The 20143-nt window shown below is 47.2% G+C and overlaps 1 protein-coding gene across 2 annotated transcripts in view; it reads left to right on the top strand.

Annotated features, from left to right (window-relative positions):
- Positions 1 to 20143, top strand: part of RANBP3 (RAN binding protein 3) — a 145632-nt gene that overhangs the window by 79563 nt on the left and 45926 nt on the right. For both annotated transcript variants that reach the window (XM_074977951.1, XM_074977952.1), the window contains 4 exons: positions 1303 to 1368; positions 3076 to 3168; positions 3873 to 3982; positions 18403 to 18522. In XM_074977951.1, the coding sequence (XP_074834052.1) occupies positions 1303 to 1368; positions 3076 to 3168; positions 3873 to 3982; positions 18403 to 18522 (389 nt within the window). The remainder of the gene's footprint in view (positions 1 to 1302; positions 1369 to 3075; positions 3169 to 3872; positions 3983 to 18402; positions 18523 to 20143) is intronic.

Below are 20143 nucleotides of genomic sequence, written 5' to 3'. Positions count from 1 at the left end.
AATTCCTCTTCAGTAACACACATACCTTTAGGTCATTGACAGAATGCCCCATTCCATTAAAATGTTGACTAACTGGTTTGTGGATCTGGAGTATTTTGATGTCTGTTTTGTGCCCGTTGATCCTTTGTCTAAGGGAGTTAGAAGTCTGTCCAATATACAAAGCATCTGGGCATTGTTGGCACATGATGGCATATATGATGTTAGTAGAGGAGCATGAGAAAGTGCCCATGATTAGGCCGGCTTTGTCCACATATGTTCTCTGGAAATACCATCACTGGACCTAACCAGGTTACTCACAGAATCATGGGCACTTTCTCATGCTCCTCTACTAACATCATATATGCCATCATGTGCCAAACTATTTTGCTAGTCTTTAAAGTGGTACTTGACTGCTTTTTATTTCAGCAAAGTAGGGTTGCAGAAACCAAAGGCTCTTCACAGCAGTCCTGTACAGGCCTCTTGTACAAGCATTATTATGTCTGGGCTGGGGGGAAAGGCGCGTGACTAAGCAGGATAGACTTCTGTAGCAGGAAATCTTGACGCAACTATGATGTATGTGTTGGGCAGGGCTTTTTCTTGTGCCGGTAATTGCATGTGCTGGCACCTCGGCAACCCGAGTCATTGGATGTGGGGGGGGGTGGAGGGAGCTAGCTGAGTACAGGCTCCTCCTCCTTTACATGTATATAATAATAAAATAAGCTCTGGCATTGAGCATGTGTTTGTTTGCTTATGAAAATTAGTTAACATTGTCCCATATTGGGGAAGTGGGAATTCTGTTTTTGGTCACACAGTAAGTAAGGTCTGGTTTACACCAGAAAACGAAATTGGTTTAACTATGTTAATTGGAGGTGTGAAAAAATTCACATGGACGTAGGTCATCTTATACTCCATTAGTTTAATGGAATAATGTTTTTTGACCTAGCTAATCAGATTTTCCATTATGTGGTATCTTCGTGAAAAGAATACCATTTTAAATTTATCCAGCAACAATCCAGTTTGGCTCCCTTGATTTTAATTTTACTGTCATGCTCAGTAGAAGCAAAGACTGCATGTGGTGTTGAGAAAAGCAAAATATTTGCCTCCTATTTGGAAAAAAGATTTGCAACGTCGTTTTTGCATTAAGCATTTCTTTTGCTGATGTGCCTTTTTTGGGAAGGGTGTGAGCTCTCTGTGGCTTGTCTGAGAGTACCTTCTCCATTGTCCACTGTCAGAGTGCCCAATTCTTTGCATTCTGCTCAGTTCCATGTTTTGGCTACATGCCTCCGTGGCCCTATGTACTTATATTTTGTATTGTACTTACAGAGGAAAAGAGCAGTGGATTCCGTCTGAAACCACCAACACTTATCCATGGCCAGGCACCCAGCGCAGGTAGGTTTAATATTTTTGAGGCAGAGTCAAAGCAAATTATATTAGGCCCTATCCTATGCAGGCGTTTGTAAAATACTGCCAAAGCTTATTGCTTTATCGTGATTTGTTTTGCTCTTTTCTAGTATTCAAAAGTAAATTTGGGCAAATCAAAGTTTCATTTTGTTTATGGGCATGGAGACAATTGGGATATCTAGCAGGCTCCTTAATCTCTGTCCAAATTCAGGACATCTTTTGGATACTTTAGAAAGTGACTCACTTTCATTACAAGTGAGATTACTGTTAAAGGTGACAGTTTTTTCATAACATTTTAATGGACCCAAATGTTCCTTTTTTGTCTTCTGAGGAGAAACCCAAACTCGTCAGGGATTTCTGCAGACTTCTGAAGTTAGTCCAGATGGCTGGTGGAAGAGGGTTCCTAATATGCTTTTTAAGGTCCAGAAGTGAATGAAAGAATTGTAGCTTATTGCATTGTTTTTCACTATTTCAAAAAGACCACTTCGGCTCCCAGAGCCAGTCAGGTTTAAATGGAACAATATCCTGTGTTAGTGTTTTCAGTAAGTTTCAGTTTGCAGGCAGTGAAGAAGTATTTCACCCTCTACAACCTGTAGGAGAATTCAAAGGGAAGCGTAAGACCTACTATATGGAGTGGGGCAATGTTTTCATAAACACAGTTGGCAGTGCATGTTGTCTGTATTTCATGGTTAATTGAATTTTCTGGCTCTTATTCTGTTATAAAATAAGAAGTCCTGTAGCACCTTATAGACTAACAGATATTTTGGAGCATAAGCGTTTATGGGCAAAGACCCACTTTGTCAGATGCAGTCCTCCTCTGAAAACCCCCCTACTCACGCATCTGACAAAGTGGGTTTTTGCCCACTAAAGCTTGTGCTCTCTGATATTCTGTTATAGTATTCTGTTATAGTATTCTTTTAATGTAGTTTTTGGTGGCAAATACATTAAGCTAACTGTGTAGAGACTAGGAACAAAACCAAAAATAAAAAGCAGTCTTGTAGCACTTAAAAGACTAACAGTATTATTAGTTAGATGGTGAGCTTTTGTGGGACAGACTCACTTCTTCAGATCTCGGAGAATAATAACTGATAACTGAGAGAAAAAGAATTAAAAAAAAAAAAAAAAAAGAAAGAAAAGCTGATGAATCAGCTAGAAAGGGGGAAGGAGGAGAAAAAAGTGTCTGCAATTGTCTGTAAAGTCAAGTGGAATGCCTGGGATCACTGTGAATATCAAAAGCTGGGAAAGTGTCCTTGTAATGCGTAAGATGATTGATATCTTTGAGTCAATGGTGATAGGTATCAAACTTGAAAATAAATTCCAATTCAGATGTCTGTCTTTGTAATCTGGTGCTAAAATCTTTGTTTTGGAGCACTTGCCATTAAATCTTTGATAGTGTGTTGTGCCAGATTGAAACGCTCACTTACTGTTATATGTATTCAGATTCTTAATGTCTGATGTGTGTGCATTCATCCTTTGGCAAAGTGATTCTCCTGTTTGTCCGATGTACGTGACAGCCTTTCTGAACTGCTTTTTTGGAGGGCAAAATAGGAAAATGTCATTTCCAGGGAACATATCTGGTATATTTTTGGCTTTGTGCTACTTCAGTCTTACTTTGCCTCAAACATTAAAGGAAAAATTGAGTAGATGTTGATTTTTTGCAGTTAATGTACTCGGGGAATTTGCTTTCCTTTTTAGGTCTCCCAAGCCAGAAACCTAAGGAACAGCAACGAAGTGTGCTACGCCCTGCAGTTTTACAAGCACCACAGCCTAAAGCTTTTTCACAAACGGGTAAATCTCATTCCTCTATTGCTCTATAGTATTCCATACACTTTGATTATGTACACATAGTGATACTGGGAAAGATGACCAAAATGTCAACAACTGTAAGCTTATTTTATCCTCAGAGTGACCTTTTTTCTTTAAATGTCTTCCAGATTTCCATCAGTTTCAAAGGAGTCTGGAAGTCTTTAGGGCGTTATAAAGCTGTCACAAAAGAAATGATACACAATGAGATGTTCAGCGTTTGTGTAGTAAACGCATTGTGGGAGGATTGTGAGGCATTGTCTCCGGCATCTCAATCATATGTTTGTCTCATAGCCACAGAACTTGGACTTTCTAAAATATAATTGACTTTATGAATAAAACACATTTTAAATTTTTGTCATGCACTTGCTTCATAATTCCATTATTGAGAACCATAGTGAAATAGTTTCCTCATTTCATAAGATTCTTCGGAATACATGCATTATGGAACTGATCTGAAAATAGATAAGGATTATGTGTCAATTTAAATATAAAAAAGGTTATGAAAATTTTATGAACATGATTTATCATGGTTCCAAATGTATTATTTTTAGCAAAGTAAAGAAATGTTGCATGCTTAATGCTGAAAATTAAAATTCAGAATGAAAATTTTCCATATTAATTGAGAAAGCTGAATGTCCTTTTGAATGGCTTTCTAAATCTTCAGCATATAACATTTCTCATTACAGTTCCGAGTAGTGGGACCAATGGTGTAAACACCCCAACAGACTCTGTGGTGGCAGCCACAACAGAATCATTAAATAACACAACAGTGAAAAATTCTGACTCTCAAGACCAGGTGAGTTTCTTCTTTTTTTTAGTGGTTTTAGATGATCAGCATCCATTCAGTAAGTTCTCATTTGAATGTTGTTTAAATACACATTCTTGGAATAGCATCAGTTCGTATTGCACTTATTTGAACTATGATTGTATCATTTACAATATCCCATCATTTGTTTTAAATATCTCCTCATGCTGCCTCTTCCATTCTTATGTCTTGAAGCATAGGCCATTGACGACCATTTGCTAGCATCCCCTGTCCTGGGTGATCTTTTTTTCCAGTTCTGACCAGGTGTGTATCATCTTTTTAGCATCTTCCTTCAGGTCTCTACGCCAGGTGTTTCTTGGGTGCTCTTTTTTCCTTTGAGGTGAATAATCTCAGTTCTGATCTGCTAAAAATTCCAGATGTTTTTCATGAGAACAAAAGCTGTTCTTGCTTTCCCAATCCTTACTCTCACATCAGCATTAGTGCCCCTCTCTCTATCGGTGATGCTACCCAGTTACGTGAAGACCTCAACTTCTTCCAGCACCCTTCCACCCTAGTACGACTGGCTCTCTGTCACTGATGTTGATTTTCAAGATCTTAGTTCTTCCTTTGTGGATGTTCAAGCCAACTGTAGCTGAAAAGTCAGCAAGGTCTGACGTCTTCTCTTGCATCTGTCGGTGGCTGGGGGACAGAAATTCTAGGTTGTTGGTGAAGTCCAGGCAGGGTGGCAGGAGCTCTGGTGTTGTGCGCACAGACAAAAGAAAGTACAGTCTTTGCAGGCTTATGGGTTTACTTTGCAGGGAACTCATTTTAAAATTATCACACGCTTTTTCTACAGGCAGGTATAATTCTAGCAGACATCTCACCGCTGAGTGTAAGTAGGGCAACCAGGGTGCACCTACTTATCATACTGCAGCTTTCACCTTGCTCTTTATGCAGCTCACCTATGTGCCACTTTGGTCCCAGCACGAGTGATGGGCAGTGTCTTACAATGTGGGAAGGAGCTATGCTGCACTACCAGGGGACCTGCAGCAGAGGATTAACAACTACTTCTGGGAAGGTTTCCAGAATATCTTTCTGGAGGATTCTATTGAGATGTTTCTGTGCAACAACATGCTGCTTGGCCATACCAACTAGCTACAGTGTGCAATGTCCAGCTCAGAGAATGACAGCCAGACTCCCACTTCTTCTTCGAGTGTCCCCGTGGGTGCTCCACCATAGGTGACGGCTTGGCCGGCGCCGCAGATCGGATCTTCCAAGCAGTTTCTGCCGGACCGCGCATGCGCCGGCGCGCGCCGCTCCCTGGCGCGCTCCTGGCCATGTGCGCGATCCGGTCCCCGCCAGTTCCTCTCAACCGCCGTCGGCTGCAGACGGAATCCGACTAGGCTAAAGCCACATAGCGTATTCAACGACTTTATTTGTTTTCTCTTTAAAGTTTTTCAGTTCTTTAGGATACCATAAGTAACCGGTTGTTATTTTGTAAAAAAAAAAACAAACAACAAACAAGCTACGGAGGGACAGCTCAAGCCAGTCCCAGTAACAAGCGCCGGAGGCCGGGAGCTAGGGCCATCAGCCCTCCTGCGGAGGCAGGCCATCGGACGGGGAAACAGCACAAAGAAGTGCTAAGTACCCACAAACAAACTCAAAGACTCACCAACAGTGTCCTCCTCAGGCTTTAAAAAATGTGAGTCCTGCCGAGAGGCGATGCCAGTGTCCGATGGGCACAGTCTATGCATAAGGTGCCTGGGGGAGTCCCATGTGGCACAAAAATGCGCCTTCTGTGCAAAGTTAACGACCAGAGCACGGAGAGACAGGGAGATGAGAATTAAACTGCTGCTTCTTGACAAGGCCCTCCAGCCAGACGTGCCGGAGCGGCCGCAGCAGGAGGGACCCTCCGGGGCCCTTAGAAGGAAAGCTGCCTCCCTCACTCCATCAGCGCAAAAACGGAGGAAAGTTTCTCCAACCCGATCCCTGCCGGCAGCAACAGTGAGCGGGACGGGAGGAGCGAGCAGCCCCCAGCCGCAGCAACAGCTGATCGGCGGCGGCACGGAGAGCCACGTGGAAGCGGCTCAGCCTCCGATGATCAGCCAGCCGCCCCGCACCGCAGGCAGGGCAGCGGCTAAGCAAGCGCCGGTACCAGCGGCACCGCAGGCAGCGGCACCGACCCCCGGGGAACCAGCGGTGCAGAGCGCGCAGGCACGTAGCCTGCAGGCGCAGAAGGACTCCGCACGTGCGGCACCGCCCTCGAGCGTGCCTAGCACGGTGCCGACGGGGCCGGGATCCCCCGCCCATCAGGGGGCGGAGTTACCTCCTCAAGGGAGGGGGAAGGCTGCACACAAGAGGAGGCACTGCAGCCCCTCTCCAGACAGGGCTGTGGAGCTCTTTTCTCACAGCCCTCCGCTCATGTTGCAGACTCCAACCAGAAGGCAGGGGCCCCCCCTAGCCTACCCGGAGCCCCCTTCTCCTTTCCTGCAATCAGCCTCCCCATGGCTGGCACCACCCTCGCCCTTCCTGGGATTTGAATCGCTGGACTATTATGCAAAATCGCTCTCTCCAGTGTCTCGACGATCCCCCTCTCCCAGACACACAGGGTACGTGCAAAGGGAATGGTCAAGGTCACCTTCCCAGGAACAGTGCCTATACTGCCATGGTCGTCCCTACCATGCGGGGCATGGACGCCATCGGCAATCTACCAGGGAGAGATCCCCACATATTACCTCGTACCCCCGAGGGCAATCGCGATCGGGGACGGAGACTCAAGCATCCCAGGGGGGACTGGCCGTGGACCCACGAGATTTTCCCTCGCAAACCTCCAGCGAGAGGGCGCACCATCACCATCAAGAACCGGAAGGGTCCAAAGAAATGTACCCCAGCGGTTCCTCGTTTTCCTCCCCGGATGAGGCCACGGCCTTAGGGGACGTCCATCCCAAGGACGATCTCAAACAGTTTCAGGAGCTGTTTAAGAGGGTAGCTTTCACGCAAGGCATCCAGACAGCACAAGTGCAAGAGAAACATCATAAGCTCCTTAAAAATTTGAGCTCCCCGGCCTCCTCCAGAGTAGCAATCCCGCTTGATGAAGCGATCTTGGAGTCCGCCACTACCATATGGCAGACCCCGGCAACCATTCCGCCTGTCCAAAAGAGAGCGGATAAGAAATACTTCGTGCCGGCGAAGGGCATGGAGTTCTTGTTTAGCCACCCCCAGCCAAACTCCTTGGTGGTGGAGTCCTCGCAGCAAAGATTAAAAACATCTCAACTTAAAACAGGGGGAACGGACAAAGATGCCAAGAAGCTAGAGCTGTTCGGCAGAAAGGTCTACTCCTCCTCCACTTTAACCTTGCGAATGGCAAATTATGCAGCGCACTTGGCGAACCATAATTTCGACAACTATGCCAGATTAACTTCCCTCATGGACTCGCTTCCAGAGGACAAAAAGCCGGTCCTCAAGGCCATAGTGCAAGAGGGCTACGTGGCTGCGAGGATGGAAGTTCAGATTGCTTTGGACGTTGCGGACACGGCAGCACGTTCCACAGCAACTGCAGTGGTGATGCGACGGGAGTCCTGGCTCCAGACCTCGGGCATACCGAGAGATCTGCAGGCGAAGATAGTCGACCTTCCCTTCGACTTGCAGAAGCTGTTTGCTGAATCAACTGACTCGGTCCTTCATTCCAGTAAAGATTCAAGAGCCACACTCAGGACCCTGGGGATTTACACCCCTCCATACTCAAAGAAAAGGTACTACCCACAGCAAAGGCGGTACCAATACCAGCAACAGCGCCCCCAGTATCACAGGGGTTACGAGCAAGGGCGGCATCAGCAGCACCAGCAGTACAGAACCCCCAGGCGACGCTCACAACAGGGCCGTCCGTCCTCGGGGCGGGGCCAAAGGCCACAAGTTTGACATACAAATCCAGGGCTGCGCCATCACCACCATTGCACAAGATCATCCGAAACGACTTTTTCACCGTCGCCTCCGACCATTCTACGACCAGTGGCAAAGGATCACCACAGACAAATGGGTGCTGGAGATCATAGCCACGGGGTACGCCATCCCCTTCCAGTCGCTCCCGCCGCTGCGACCCCCGCCCAAGCCCCACCCCCAGGAGGCCTCCCATGTAGCCAGGCTCAGGCAGGAGGTGGCCCACCTAGAGTTCATAGGGGCGGTGGAAAAGGTGCCGGAGCAACTGCAAGGGAAAGGGTTCTACTCTCGGTATTTCCTGACGGAGAAAAAGACAGGAGGCTGGAGGCCCATCTTAGACCTTCGTGGCCTCAAGCAACGTTTTCGGATGATCACTATTGCCTCCATCCTTACAGCACTGGACGATGGAGACTGGTTCGCAGCCCTCGATCTACAAGACGCGTACTTCCACATAACCATTCATCCGGCTCACCGACGTTTTCTCCGGTTCATGGTGGGCAACGAACACTTCCAATACAAGGTCCTACCGTTTGGCCTTTCCTCGGCCCCCAGAGTCTTCACCAAGACCTTGGCAGTGGTGTCAGCCTACCTGCACAGACAGGGGGTGTTTATTTTCCCGTATCTGGACGACTGCCTGCTCAAAGGGACCTCGAAAAGGGAGGTTCTCCGCATGATACGCGTCACAGCAAACACGTTCTCCTCACTTGGCCTGGTTATCAATCTGGCAAAATCAAAGATAGACCCCTCACAGGACATAGAGTTCATAGGGGCTCGCATAAACTCGGTCTCGGCGAGAGTATACCTACCAGAGGCTCGCTTTCGAGCCATCGGTTCCCTCGTGCAGGTCATCACCTTCAGCCCTACGGTGCCGGTCTTGACGTGCTTGCAGCTGCTGGGCCACATGGCAGCGGCTACGTTTGTGGTACAGAACGCCAGGTTGCACATGCGCAGCATGCAACATTGGCTGGCAAGTGTATACAAGCCGGCAGTACACACCGTTCACAGGGTGGTGTCGCCCCCACCTGGGGTGCGCGAATCCCTGCAATGGTGGGTAAACCCCGGGAACTTGCTAACAGGGGTACCCTTCCATCAGCCGCAAATATCGGTTTTCCTCACTACGGATGCCTCCCTCATAGGGTGGGGAGCGCACATGGGCGAAGAGGTGGCTCAAGGACTGTGGTCACCCACGGAACAGTCTCTACATATCAATGTTTTAGAGCTCAGAGCAGTGTTCAACGCCTGCAAACACTTTCGAGACCGTATACAAGGCAAAGTCGTCGGGATCAGTACAGACAATACCTCCACCATGTTTTACATAAACAGGCAAGGAGGAGCTCGATCCCGTACCTTATGCGCGGAAGCAATCCGCCTATGGAACTGGTGCATCGCCCACGATATAATCCTGAGAGCCTCCTACTTGCCGGGCACGCACAACGTGAAGGCAGACCAGTTGAGCAGACGTTTTGCGCTCACCCACGAGTGGCAGATCCGTCCCGATCATCTACGGCCGATTTTCCACGCATGGGGGTTTCCCCAAATAGATCTGTTTGCCACTCAGCACAACAAACAGTGCCCACGATTCTCCTCCAGAGCAGGGCTGGGCCGGGGGTCCCTGGGGGACGCGTTCGCGATCCTGTGGGGAGGCCCCCTGCTTTACGCGTTTCCCCCCGCAGTGCTGATCCACAAGGTTCTGCAAAAAGCCAGGAGAGACAAGGCTCGGATGATCCTGATAGTCCCAACATGGGATCGCCAACCATGGTTCCCCCTACTCCTGCGCCTGTCGGACCGCCCACCGATGCTTCTTCCGGTGGCGCCGGATCTGCTCACGCAAGCCCAGGGGTCCATAGTGCATCCGCACCCCGAAAGCCTGCGACTGCAAGCGTGGCTAATCCATGGCTCAGCTCCCTAGAGAGCACATGCACAGTGGAAGTACAGCAAGTCCTAGAAAGTAGCAGGAGGACTTCCACTAGGAAAACCTACAAACAAAAATGGACTCGCTGCATGGCTTGGTGTTCTACCAAGCAGCTGGCCCCCCTTTCGGTGCCTATACCTACAATTCTAGAGTATTTACTGGACCTCAAGAGAGCAGGACTCTCGCTATCCTCGTTAAAGGTCCACCTTGCCGCCATCTCGGCGTTCAGACATGAGGAGGGAGGGCACACGGTGTTCGCCCACCCTATGGTTACCAGGTTCCTCAAAGGGTTGGTAAACCTGTACCCCCCTCGGAAACCGATTCCACCTTCGTGGAGCTTGGACCTGGTGCTTACCACACTCATGGGACCACCGTTCGAGCCCTTGGCCACGGTTCCCCTTCGCCTCCTTACAGTAAAGACGACCTTTCTTCTTGCAATTACGTCAGCCCGTCGGGTGAGCGAGCTTGCGGCAGTCATGGCAACGCCACCCTGCACTGTCTTTTCCAAGGAGGCGGTAACCATACGGCTGCATCCAGCCTTTGTTCCCAAAGTTTCTTCCGAGTTTCACATCAATGAACCTATTGTTCTACCCTCGTTCTATCCAAAGCCTCATAACTCCAGCGAAGAGGCGCGCCTACACCTCCTGGATGTGAGGAGGGCGCTAGCCTTCTACGTAGACAGGACCAAGTCCTTCCGAAAAACGGATAGACTCCTGGTCTCCCTCGCTCCCAAATCTAAAGGAGAAGGTCTCTCATCGCAGAGAATCTCAAAGCACATTGTATCCTGCATAAAAATGTGCTACGAGCTCAGAAAGACTCCTTTGTCGGCCACTCCCAGGGCTTATTCCACCAGGGCGGTGGCAGCATCAACAGCCTTTTTCAAGGGCGTTGCATTGAAAGACATTTGCAGAGCGGCGACCTGGTCATCCTACGACACGTTCGCCAAACATTACGCCCTTCACAGGGTATTCCAAGAGGATACCCGTCTCTCTGCAGCGGTCCTCTCGGGGACCAGCTGCACATAATCCGATTACCCACCACCTATCTGGGTTACTGCTGGGTAGTCACCTATGGTGGAGCACCCACGGGGACACTCGAAGAAGAAAGAGAAGTTACTCACCGTAGTAACGGTGGTTCTTCGAGATGTGTCCCTGTGGGTGCTCCACTTCCCGCCCATCCTCCCCGCTTTGCATCTCTGTTAGTGTTTTGCAGGGGCAACCGAGGCGGTTGGTCGAGGAACTGTCGGGGACCGGATCGCGCACATGGCCAGGAGCGCGCCAGGGAGCGGCACGCGCCGGCGCATGCGCGGTCCGGCAGAAACTGCTTGGAAGATCCGATCTGCGGCGCCGGCCAAGCCGTCACCTATGGTGGAGCACCCACGGGGACACATCTCGAAGAACCACCGTTACTACGGTGAGTAACTTCTCTTTTTGTATACCCTGTGCCTACAGATGCAGTCCACAAGCTCCAGCCACTTACCCTGCATCTTGTCTTCCTGCTCCCCAGAGAGTAGCTGCTGAGCTTGACTATGCACCAGAGGAGTGAAGAATAGTTCCTGACTGCCAGCCCTATTGGGCAACCTGTTGAGAGCTCCACATCCTTGTTTAGCTCAGCTTCATCAATTATTTCATCTTCTGGGTTAGGTCCTCTTTCTACTGCTTGTGTGTCCTCCAAAGTATCCATAGGGTTCTTTGCTATGGAGCTGGTGATCATCATCAAGCGCAGCAATCGGCTCTGTTTGCCTGCCTCGCCTTAGGGTATACCTGCCTCAGCTCCTTTATCTTTGCTCTGCACTGTGGCATGTCCTGATCATAGCCCTTTTCGCACAAGTCTTGAGAACTTTCCCCATATGTATCCTAGTTTCTGACCAGACTCTTCTCCCCGTGTACTGAACAGCAGGGTTCCCTCTACTCTTTTTTTCCACTTGTGGGCAGAATTTTTGCATCCATTTGCAGAACACATTATAGGCAGGGGAACATTGAGTAGAAGTGAGGAGGTGATAGTACCTCTGTATATGATATTAATAAGACAATTACTGGATGTTGTGACCAGTTCTGGTATCCATAATTTAAAAAAAAAAAAATCCAGAAAAGTTATAAGAATCCTTTAAAGCTTGGAAAACCTGCCTTCATGGTGCGACACTAGGGAATCTATCAGTTCATTGTACCTAGGTGAACTGCAAGATGTGACTTTATCACAATCTGTGAAATATACTCCCATGGAGACAAGATTTCTGATAGCAGGAGGCTCTTTGGTCAAGACGACAAAAGTATAGGATGTTTAATAAGTTATATGTTTTTAACAATTTGGGTAATTAGCCACTGGACTGCTTCCAATGGTTGCTGTGGGTGTTCCTTCTTTTGAAATTTTTAGTCTGTATTGTTGGTGTCTTTTTGAAAGACACCAGCCAGTTACTGTGGTTGTTGCAGGAGCTTTTGGTTGAAATTCTGTGGCTCCTCGTATGCAGGAGTTGAGTGATGATCTTAACGATTGAGTACATTATGGAATTAAAATGTACAAACCTATATATTTTTCTTTCCATTTGATGAAGATGACTTGGAACAGTGTTATTGTTGGACTTGCACAAAGCTGTTCGCAGTGCATGTTACAACAAAATGCAAAGGCTACCTCTTTGGTGTTTACAATTGCTTCTGTCTCCAGCTGGACAATCAGCTTTTTTCTCTGTATTGGAGGGGTTGTAGCAGGTACATTTCACTGGCACATAGGTGGAGAAATTAGCTCTTAATGCAAATATATTACTCTTGGGTCAAGATGTGTATAACAGAGCCTCTACTGAGAAACTGTTGTCAGATTTTAAGCATTCAAAATGTTAAAAATGCCAAAATATAGATTGTCAGTGCAATCTTAATGTGGCCTTCTGTGTATACACATTGATAATCTTATCAAACATGTACAAAATCTGTAGTAGAGCCAGTAACAGAACCAGAGAATTATTTGTGCTTGTCTCTTTTTGCCCCATGTCCATCCTGTACTCTTAATGGATGAAGCCTATAGAACAAATAGTATATAAAATGTAGTTACACTGTGTTCTCATCAGTTTGTGTGGTTTAGGGCTGTGAAATGTACTTCTTGTCACAGAATTGTGTTCCAGAATGTGAGCTGCCATTAAAGTCATGCTTAACTGTGGAGATGTCCTCTGTTCACATTTCAGCATTAATAGGTGCAGTGAATCTGTTGGAAACTGAAAGGTGTAAACTATCCCATTCATCTCAGTCAGGACCCTATGGATTCCAATTCTATAGCTATAGAATTTAGCATTTTCACAAATATTTTGCCATGGAGTTTACTAAGTTTTAATTTTGTCTCTGCTCTGCAGCTACTCATTGCTGTCCAGCTTTCTGTCAAAGGGAGAGCTAGTTGGAGATACACTTATCTCACAGAACTGGAAGGAACCTTCAGAGGTCATAGAGTCCAGTCCCCTACACTCACAGTAGAACCCATCCCTGACAGATTTTTTTTTTAAACCCATTTGCACCAGATTCATAGGTGATCCCCTCAAGGACTAAACTCACAACCCTGGGCTTTGCAGGCCAATGCCCAAACCACTGAGCTATCCCTCCTCCTCCCCCAGTTATATTCTAGTGTCTACTTCTTGCATGGTTCTATGAAGCTGGAAATGTGGCTTGCACCTGGGAAACTAGAAATCCAGGATGGTGAGCTAGCAGCTTGGAAAGTAGTGTAGTGACAAAGGCTAAGAGAAGTGGGGCAGGAAATCAGCCCCTTAAACTAGTGAATGCTGCTGCTTTTTTGTCATTGCCCAGGGGAGGAGGAAGTTTCTGACCTGAGTCTGTGTAGTGGAAGCGGCTTAATTTCACTGAAGCACTGCAAAAAAAAAAAAAATCTGTGCAGAGCAGACATGGAAAATTTCAGACTTATGCCTTCAAGTCTGATAAATTTATATACCAATGAAAGCAAGGGCTTATGGGAATTTGTAAGCAGCCTGCAGTGTATGTGTATCGGGCATCATAATTCTCCCCCTGCCTACTTCATTTTTATGACCACTTGTTGATGTCATATTTTAAAGAAAAAAAAAAAGGCTGCAATTAAGTGGAAACTTGCAATTGCTTTTTAGAACTGATCCTTGTGAATGTATTTGGAACGCTGCAGTTTAAAGAATCTGTGTATATAGGCCTAAGAGGTGTCTAGTTTTCGCCATTCTGTAAAGTCTTTCTTCCAACCTTTCATTGGTGGTTTTCAACCAGTGTGCCAAGGCACAACGGTGTGCCTTGAGAACTGTCAAAGTGTGCTGTGAAATTTCATCAGTTTCCCTCCACAGTATGAGGGAAAATACTGACCCTGCAGGAGACTTAGTGCTGAGAGGAAGCTGAAATACTGCTTCCCATTCCAAATGGGCTGGCAGGGAGCTCACTCTCTCTCCACGCTGAGGCAAGGGGGTGGGGGGCGGAAGGGAGCATGGAACCCTGTTGCAGCTGGGATGCAGTTTAAATGCCTCATCCCTGCTCCAACAGGCTGATAGGAAGAGGAACCTGCTCTCTGGACCCACCTCCCCACCCTGAGAGTAATTGAACATTTCAGTGGTTACTTGATTACTCGGTATCCCATTTGATTCTTGTTTAGCTTGTTGTGTGTACTACTGTGTTGGGAACATCTCTAGTAAGACCATAAGCATAATAAATGTAAGGACAGTAAACTCTTTGGTATCCAGCATTCTATCATCCTGAATGCTCACCTAACTGGCATTTTAACCATAAATAAATGTTAGTTACATTTTCTAAAACTATAGTGAAAGTAAATACAGGTAAATATAGTATAAGCTTACAGTGTACAATACTACTGTTGTTGGTAAAGTACTCTGCATACATTTTTGTTTCTTAATATCTAATATTGTTTTTCTTTAGTGTTATGGATTGCTAGGTATACCTCTCTAGTATCCAGAATATTGGAATATCCAGCAATTTTCCAGTCCTGGGGCTGCTGGTTATGAGAGTTTACTGTAAACGTGGCGTTTATGAGCAATCAGTTCAGCTGAAAAAAGTGGGTGTGCCGTGGAATTGTCTGTCACATTGAAGTGTGACATGTTACTGAAAAGGTTGGAAACCACTGCCTTATGTTATCACTGGTTATTTAGATGAACTATTCTATGTGATCCTGATGTTATTGATGGAGGATAGGTCCCTAAATGGCTGTTAGCCAAGATGGCTAGGGAGCTGAGGAAACATTTGGTCCAGATCAGCGAAAAAAGTAGGAAATGAGGCCATGCATGTACCCGTAGCAGTGCTGCTGACTTGAAGGTATATAATGTCCTGTTTTCAGTTTGGCCCCACAGTATTACTCATCTTCTGACCCCTAGCACCTGCTCTACACACACTACATTGATTGCATAATATGGAGTCACAGCATGGAGACCCTGATTTCCACAGGTATTTAAACAGTTCTTTGAGTGCTTGCTCCTATGTATTCGGATTAGGTGTGTGTGCACATGCACAGCTGTTGTAAAGTTTTCCCTAGCAACTAGCTAGCTGGATCAGCTGGGGAGCCTCCTGGAGTGGCGCCTATATATGACCCAGCCAACATGACGCCCCTCAGTTCTTCTTAATGCCTGTGGTTGCTGTCCTGTTGTTTCAGTCAAGCACCTGTTGCTACAACAAAAATATTTAGCCTTTTCTGTGCAAATAGGTGCATTTAGCATACTATGGTTTCAATTCAGTTAGTCTTCTCAGTTCCTTGGGTAGGGAAGGTTTGTTTTTGTTTTTTCCCTTCTCCTACTGTCCCCCTTAGGGATGAAAAGATCCCATGACTTTAAGCAGTACTCTGGCTGCTTAAAGACAGTGCCAACAAGTGACCCTTGTAACCCCTGCCTTCATTGTTTGGGTCAGGCTCATCAAGTGGTAAGTGTTGCATTTGTAGGAGTTTCAAGGCCCAGACAGTCACTTTCAGTTCTGGCAACTCTTCATGCAGTCAGCACGTCAGCCGCTGTAGCAGTGATCTGCACCTCCATCTCCCATGCACAGCACACTGCTCTCATCTCTGGGCTTGGAGCCAAAGAAAGGCTCGACTTGCCCAAAATTTCTGGTGTAGCTCTGCTCCCACACTTTGGTGTGCACTTCCAAGAAGCCCAAGTTGTCAGCACCAACTCCAGTGGCAGCATCCTTGGTGCAGAAGGTATCAGGCACTCCCAGGGCCTGCAGTCCTGATACCCTGTGTTCCATGTACTGAGCCCAGTAATCCTGGACTCTCCCAGAGGTGATCTGTCAACACCTAATATGAACCAAGCGGCCCAGGAATTCATAGAAATCACGAGCTTCCTAACATGCACTGACATCCCTGCCCCTTGATGTGTGTCCCAGGGTAAGCCTTTGCTTCTATGTACACCTGCCCAGGTGCCATTGCCCAACCGTTTGACTTGTCGGGCCTGCCCCAGGTCCGAGCGTGGCCATCCAAGTCGCCACTGTTCTGACTTAGGGTGCCAGCTGCCCTTGCAGCCTATTTCTCTATCCTGCTCAGTGCCAGTCTGTTCTCCATCCAAGGCTTTTGCTGCAGGCTCCTCCCATTCCAGATCTTCAGCATGCTCATCCTCCCACTCCAACACTTGGCTGTATGCCTCACCTATGCTGATACTGTCTCCTTGACACTCTTCTCTGGGCTCCAGAATCTGGATGCCTTCTGTACCCAGTCTAACTTCCCACTCTGGTTTGGCTGTCCTCGTCAAGACCCTTGCAACCGGACCCTCGGTCTTCTGTGGCGTCAAAGGCCTCAGCTCCTTGGTGTTCCACTCCCTGCACAGATCTTGCTCTGGATGCAGGCCTCTGTCTCGGCACTGGTCCTATTCTCAAGGCCGGTCCCTGTCTTGACACTGGTCTTGTTCTTTTTGCCCATCTTGATCCCAGCATCAGTTTTGTTCTTGATAGTGGTCCCACTCCCCCCATTGATCCCTTTCCCCATGCCAGGATGCCTCTTGGCACTGATCTCACTTCAGGTGCCAGTCCCTGTCTTGTCGTCGGTCTATTTTTCCTGCCTTGTCACCACTCTATTTGACAACATTCTCTTCACCTCCTGTCTGGTTCTCAGTAGCCTTTGGCCTAGTACCATTCTCACTCTCCTCACCGCTGTTTGCCTCATCAGCCTTGCGAGACTCCACACCCCAAGTCAGTTGTTGGCCATGATGCTCCAGTGGCTCCTATGGGAATGATTCCTCCTCAGCCTTTCCGTTCTTCTCTGGCCTCATTCCAGGACTTTCTGGTGTTGGACTCTCAGGACCTGAAACAGGACCCTGCTGCTGAACAGAGGCCTCCAGCCCTGTACCCATGCTGGGAGCCCTGGGACTATCACAAATCAACCGGCATGTTGCCCTTGGCCCAGTCGCATACAATGCCTACTTCAAAAGCAGCTAGTAGCCTCCTGCCTCCCTACTTCCTCTCTCCTAGGATCCTGAAACAGTGTTATCCCTTTTAGTTTCCTCCAGCTCCTCCCCATGTGATGCCATAGCAGACACATCAGCCTCAGGGCCTCTGCCCATGTCCTACAGAATGGTTCAGGAGCTTTTCTGCCTTGTGGCCACCATCCTTAATCTTCCAGTGGAGGAGTTACTGAGTCGGTTAACTGTACCTCCAGCATCTTGACCTCTGAGGGCCCATTCATGGTGGCACTTCCCTTCAAACAGTCTGTATGATGAATGCTGCTTCTGCCATGTGGCAGTTGCTAGCCTCCAAACCCCACTCCCCCCCTCAACTGCTCATCTCATAGGATGAAAGTACTTCACGCCTATAAAGGGCTATGAGTACCTGTACACTCATCTGCCTCCTTGCTCCCTGGTGGTGGACACTGTAAATGAGAGAGAGAGCACCAAGCCCAGCAGGCCCCAGTGCCCAAGTCCGAAGAGGCAAGGCAGCTAGACCTCTTTGGTAGAAAGATCTGTTTGATAGGGGGCGTCATTCCTCAGGTGGCTAGCCAGATGGTCATCCTCAGTTGCTACAGTTATAGCCCACTGCCCTCAAATTTTGAAAGGTCCTCCCTGAAAATCTCAGGGAGGAGTTCTCTGCTCTCATGCTGGAGGGCAAGGTGATGTCCTTCCAGGACCTGCTTTCCTCCCTTTACAGAAAGAATGTAGACAAATTGGAGAGTCCAGGAGAAGGTAACAAAAATGATTTAGGGGGCTGGGGCACATAATTAAAGAGGAGAGGCTGAAGGAACTGCTCTTATTAGTCTACAGAAGCAAGGAATGAGGGGTGATTTGTGAACAGCCTTCAACTACCTTACGAGGTCTCCAGAGAGGAGATGAACTCAAACTATTTTGGGTGGTGGCAGATGACAGAATAAGAAGCAGTAGTCTCAAGTTGCAGTGGGGGAGGTTTAGGTTGGACATTAGGAAAACTACATGATGAACATAGTGAAGCGCTGAATTGAGGTGCCTAGGGAGGTGGTGGAATCTCCATGCTTAAAGGTTTTCAAGGCCAGGCTTGACAGCGCCCTCTCTGGAATGATCTCTCGCAACCCATTCAACCCATATCTTTTATAATTCTATGATGTATGTTCCTAGTGCCTAGCATTAACGAAAATTATTGGAAATGAAAAACTATAGTTTTCAACAAATTGATCAAATTTTTCTAGGCCTAATTTTTCTCCGTATTTTTTTTTTCTTCAGGTGAGACAGTGCCAGAAAAACGAGTCTAACAATACTTCAGAGGACGAAAATGGTGAGAAATCCGAGCATAATGCACAGCAAGCATTTGTATTTGGTCAAAACTTAAGAGACAGAGTTAAGGTATGTAGTTAATCAGAAAAAACAAAGATTATGTGGTTGTTGAACTTAAATGAAAGTAGCTATACCAGGTGAAAACATCCAACATAAATAAACTGGTTTCTGAGTCCTAGGGGCTTGAAATGCCATGTTAGGTAACTGTGCTCACCACATGCACTGGTCCTAGAAGTTTTTCCCTCAGTTGTATCCATAGGAGACCGACTCTCTGGCACTCTGGGGAGTGGCATGTATGTGCAACAGTATTAGGGATGTTGCTGCCTTTCCACACCGTCAGTTCCTTCTCATCAACAGCAATTGTGCTGGAACTGCTGCTGGCATCATCAAACCTTCTCTGCCCAAACCTGTATGAACTTTTCCCCTTATAAATAGTTGAAAATTGTTGTAGTTTCCCTTAGTATAATAGTTAGTCCTGGATGGGACTTAAATCAGCGACTGGACATATTACAGTGCCCAGGCTTCATACCAGCTGGAGAAAGCTGACTGCTGGCCAGCAATCCTCACAGTAGCTACCTGAGGTGCCTGGCTGAAACCAATATTTGAGACAAGTGCTGTATTTATAAAGCTTGGAACAGTTGACAAAAATGGAGCAGGACATACATCTGTGCACACTCCTTATGTATAAGAGTCAGCTTTGGCACTTGAGCTGTCCGGATTGTATTGTGCACCCAGTACTGCAGTATCTGTTCAGAGCACTGCATCAGTGTTATCCCCTTTTGCTGCCAGTCCCCTTCCCTACTACCATCTAGAAAGCAAAGAACGGTCTTGAGGGGACTGTGTTTTACATCCCATAAAGGGAAGTAGGGGGCTGGAGGGGAGACAAGACCAGAGGGCAGCTCATTGCCTCCAAGTGGGACCTGCGTCCACCATCCCTGAGCACAGAAGCCATAAAGCTGTGGACATAGTTCATTTGGCATCAGGTCACCCCCATTACCAGCTGTTACCTACCTTTTGTAACTGTTCTATCTGCTGGGTAGTGGGGCAATATTAAGCATTAATTACGGTTCATATTACCTTCCTATTTCAGATGTCAAAACATGTATTATGAATTCCTTCTGTTTGAATGCATATGCAAGGCTTCATTTTCTAAAGCAGCCACCTAAAATGCATTTGCAAATCTTATATTTATACATAACTGTTGACATTAGGGTAACTGTGCTTAAGCTTTGATTTCCATAGGGAAATTCAGGATTTGTACGTGAAGTGTAGTTGGTCACTGTGGTGTTGTGCAAATAAACTGGGGAATTGAGTGTTTCTTTTGAACTGCTGGTTTGGAAATTATATAGTCCCCCTTTCCACTGAACCTGCAGATGTGCCTCCATGCCCAGTTGGTGCAGTACAGATCCCAAGTGTATTACACTGGTAAAAAGAGAGAAGCCGGGGGAAAAACAGTCTTCTGCCTAAGCACAGGCTAATTGAATTAGGTTAATGAGAGATACTGACAACTCAGTAAAGGAGTTTTATGCAGGCATGCGGCGTGTATGAGGCCAGTGGGAGCATGTGAATCCTAAATGACCCGGCAGGCACTGTATTGGCCAGAACTACAGAGGGATACCATAGCCCAAATAGTATGAAAATGTGATAGACTTGATATAAAAGGGGGTGATACAGACCAATACGATTTTCC

The sequence above is a fragment of the Carettochelys insculpta genome, chromosome 27 (assembly GCF_033958435.1).
Source record: "Carettochelys insculpta isolate YL-2023 chromosome 27, ASM3395843v1, whole genome shotgun sequence".
NCBI lineage: Eukaryota > Metazoa > Chordata > Testudines > Carettochelyidae > Carettochelys > Carettochelys insculpta.
Note: the sequence above shows the minus strand (reverse complement) of the source record. Positions and strands in the feature narration are given on the sequence as shown.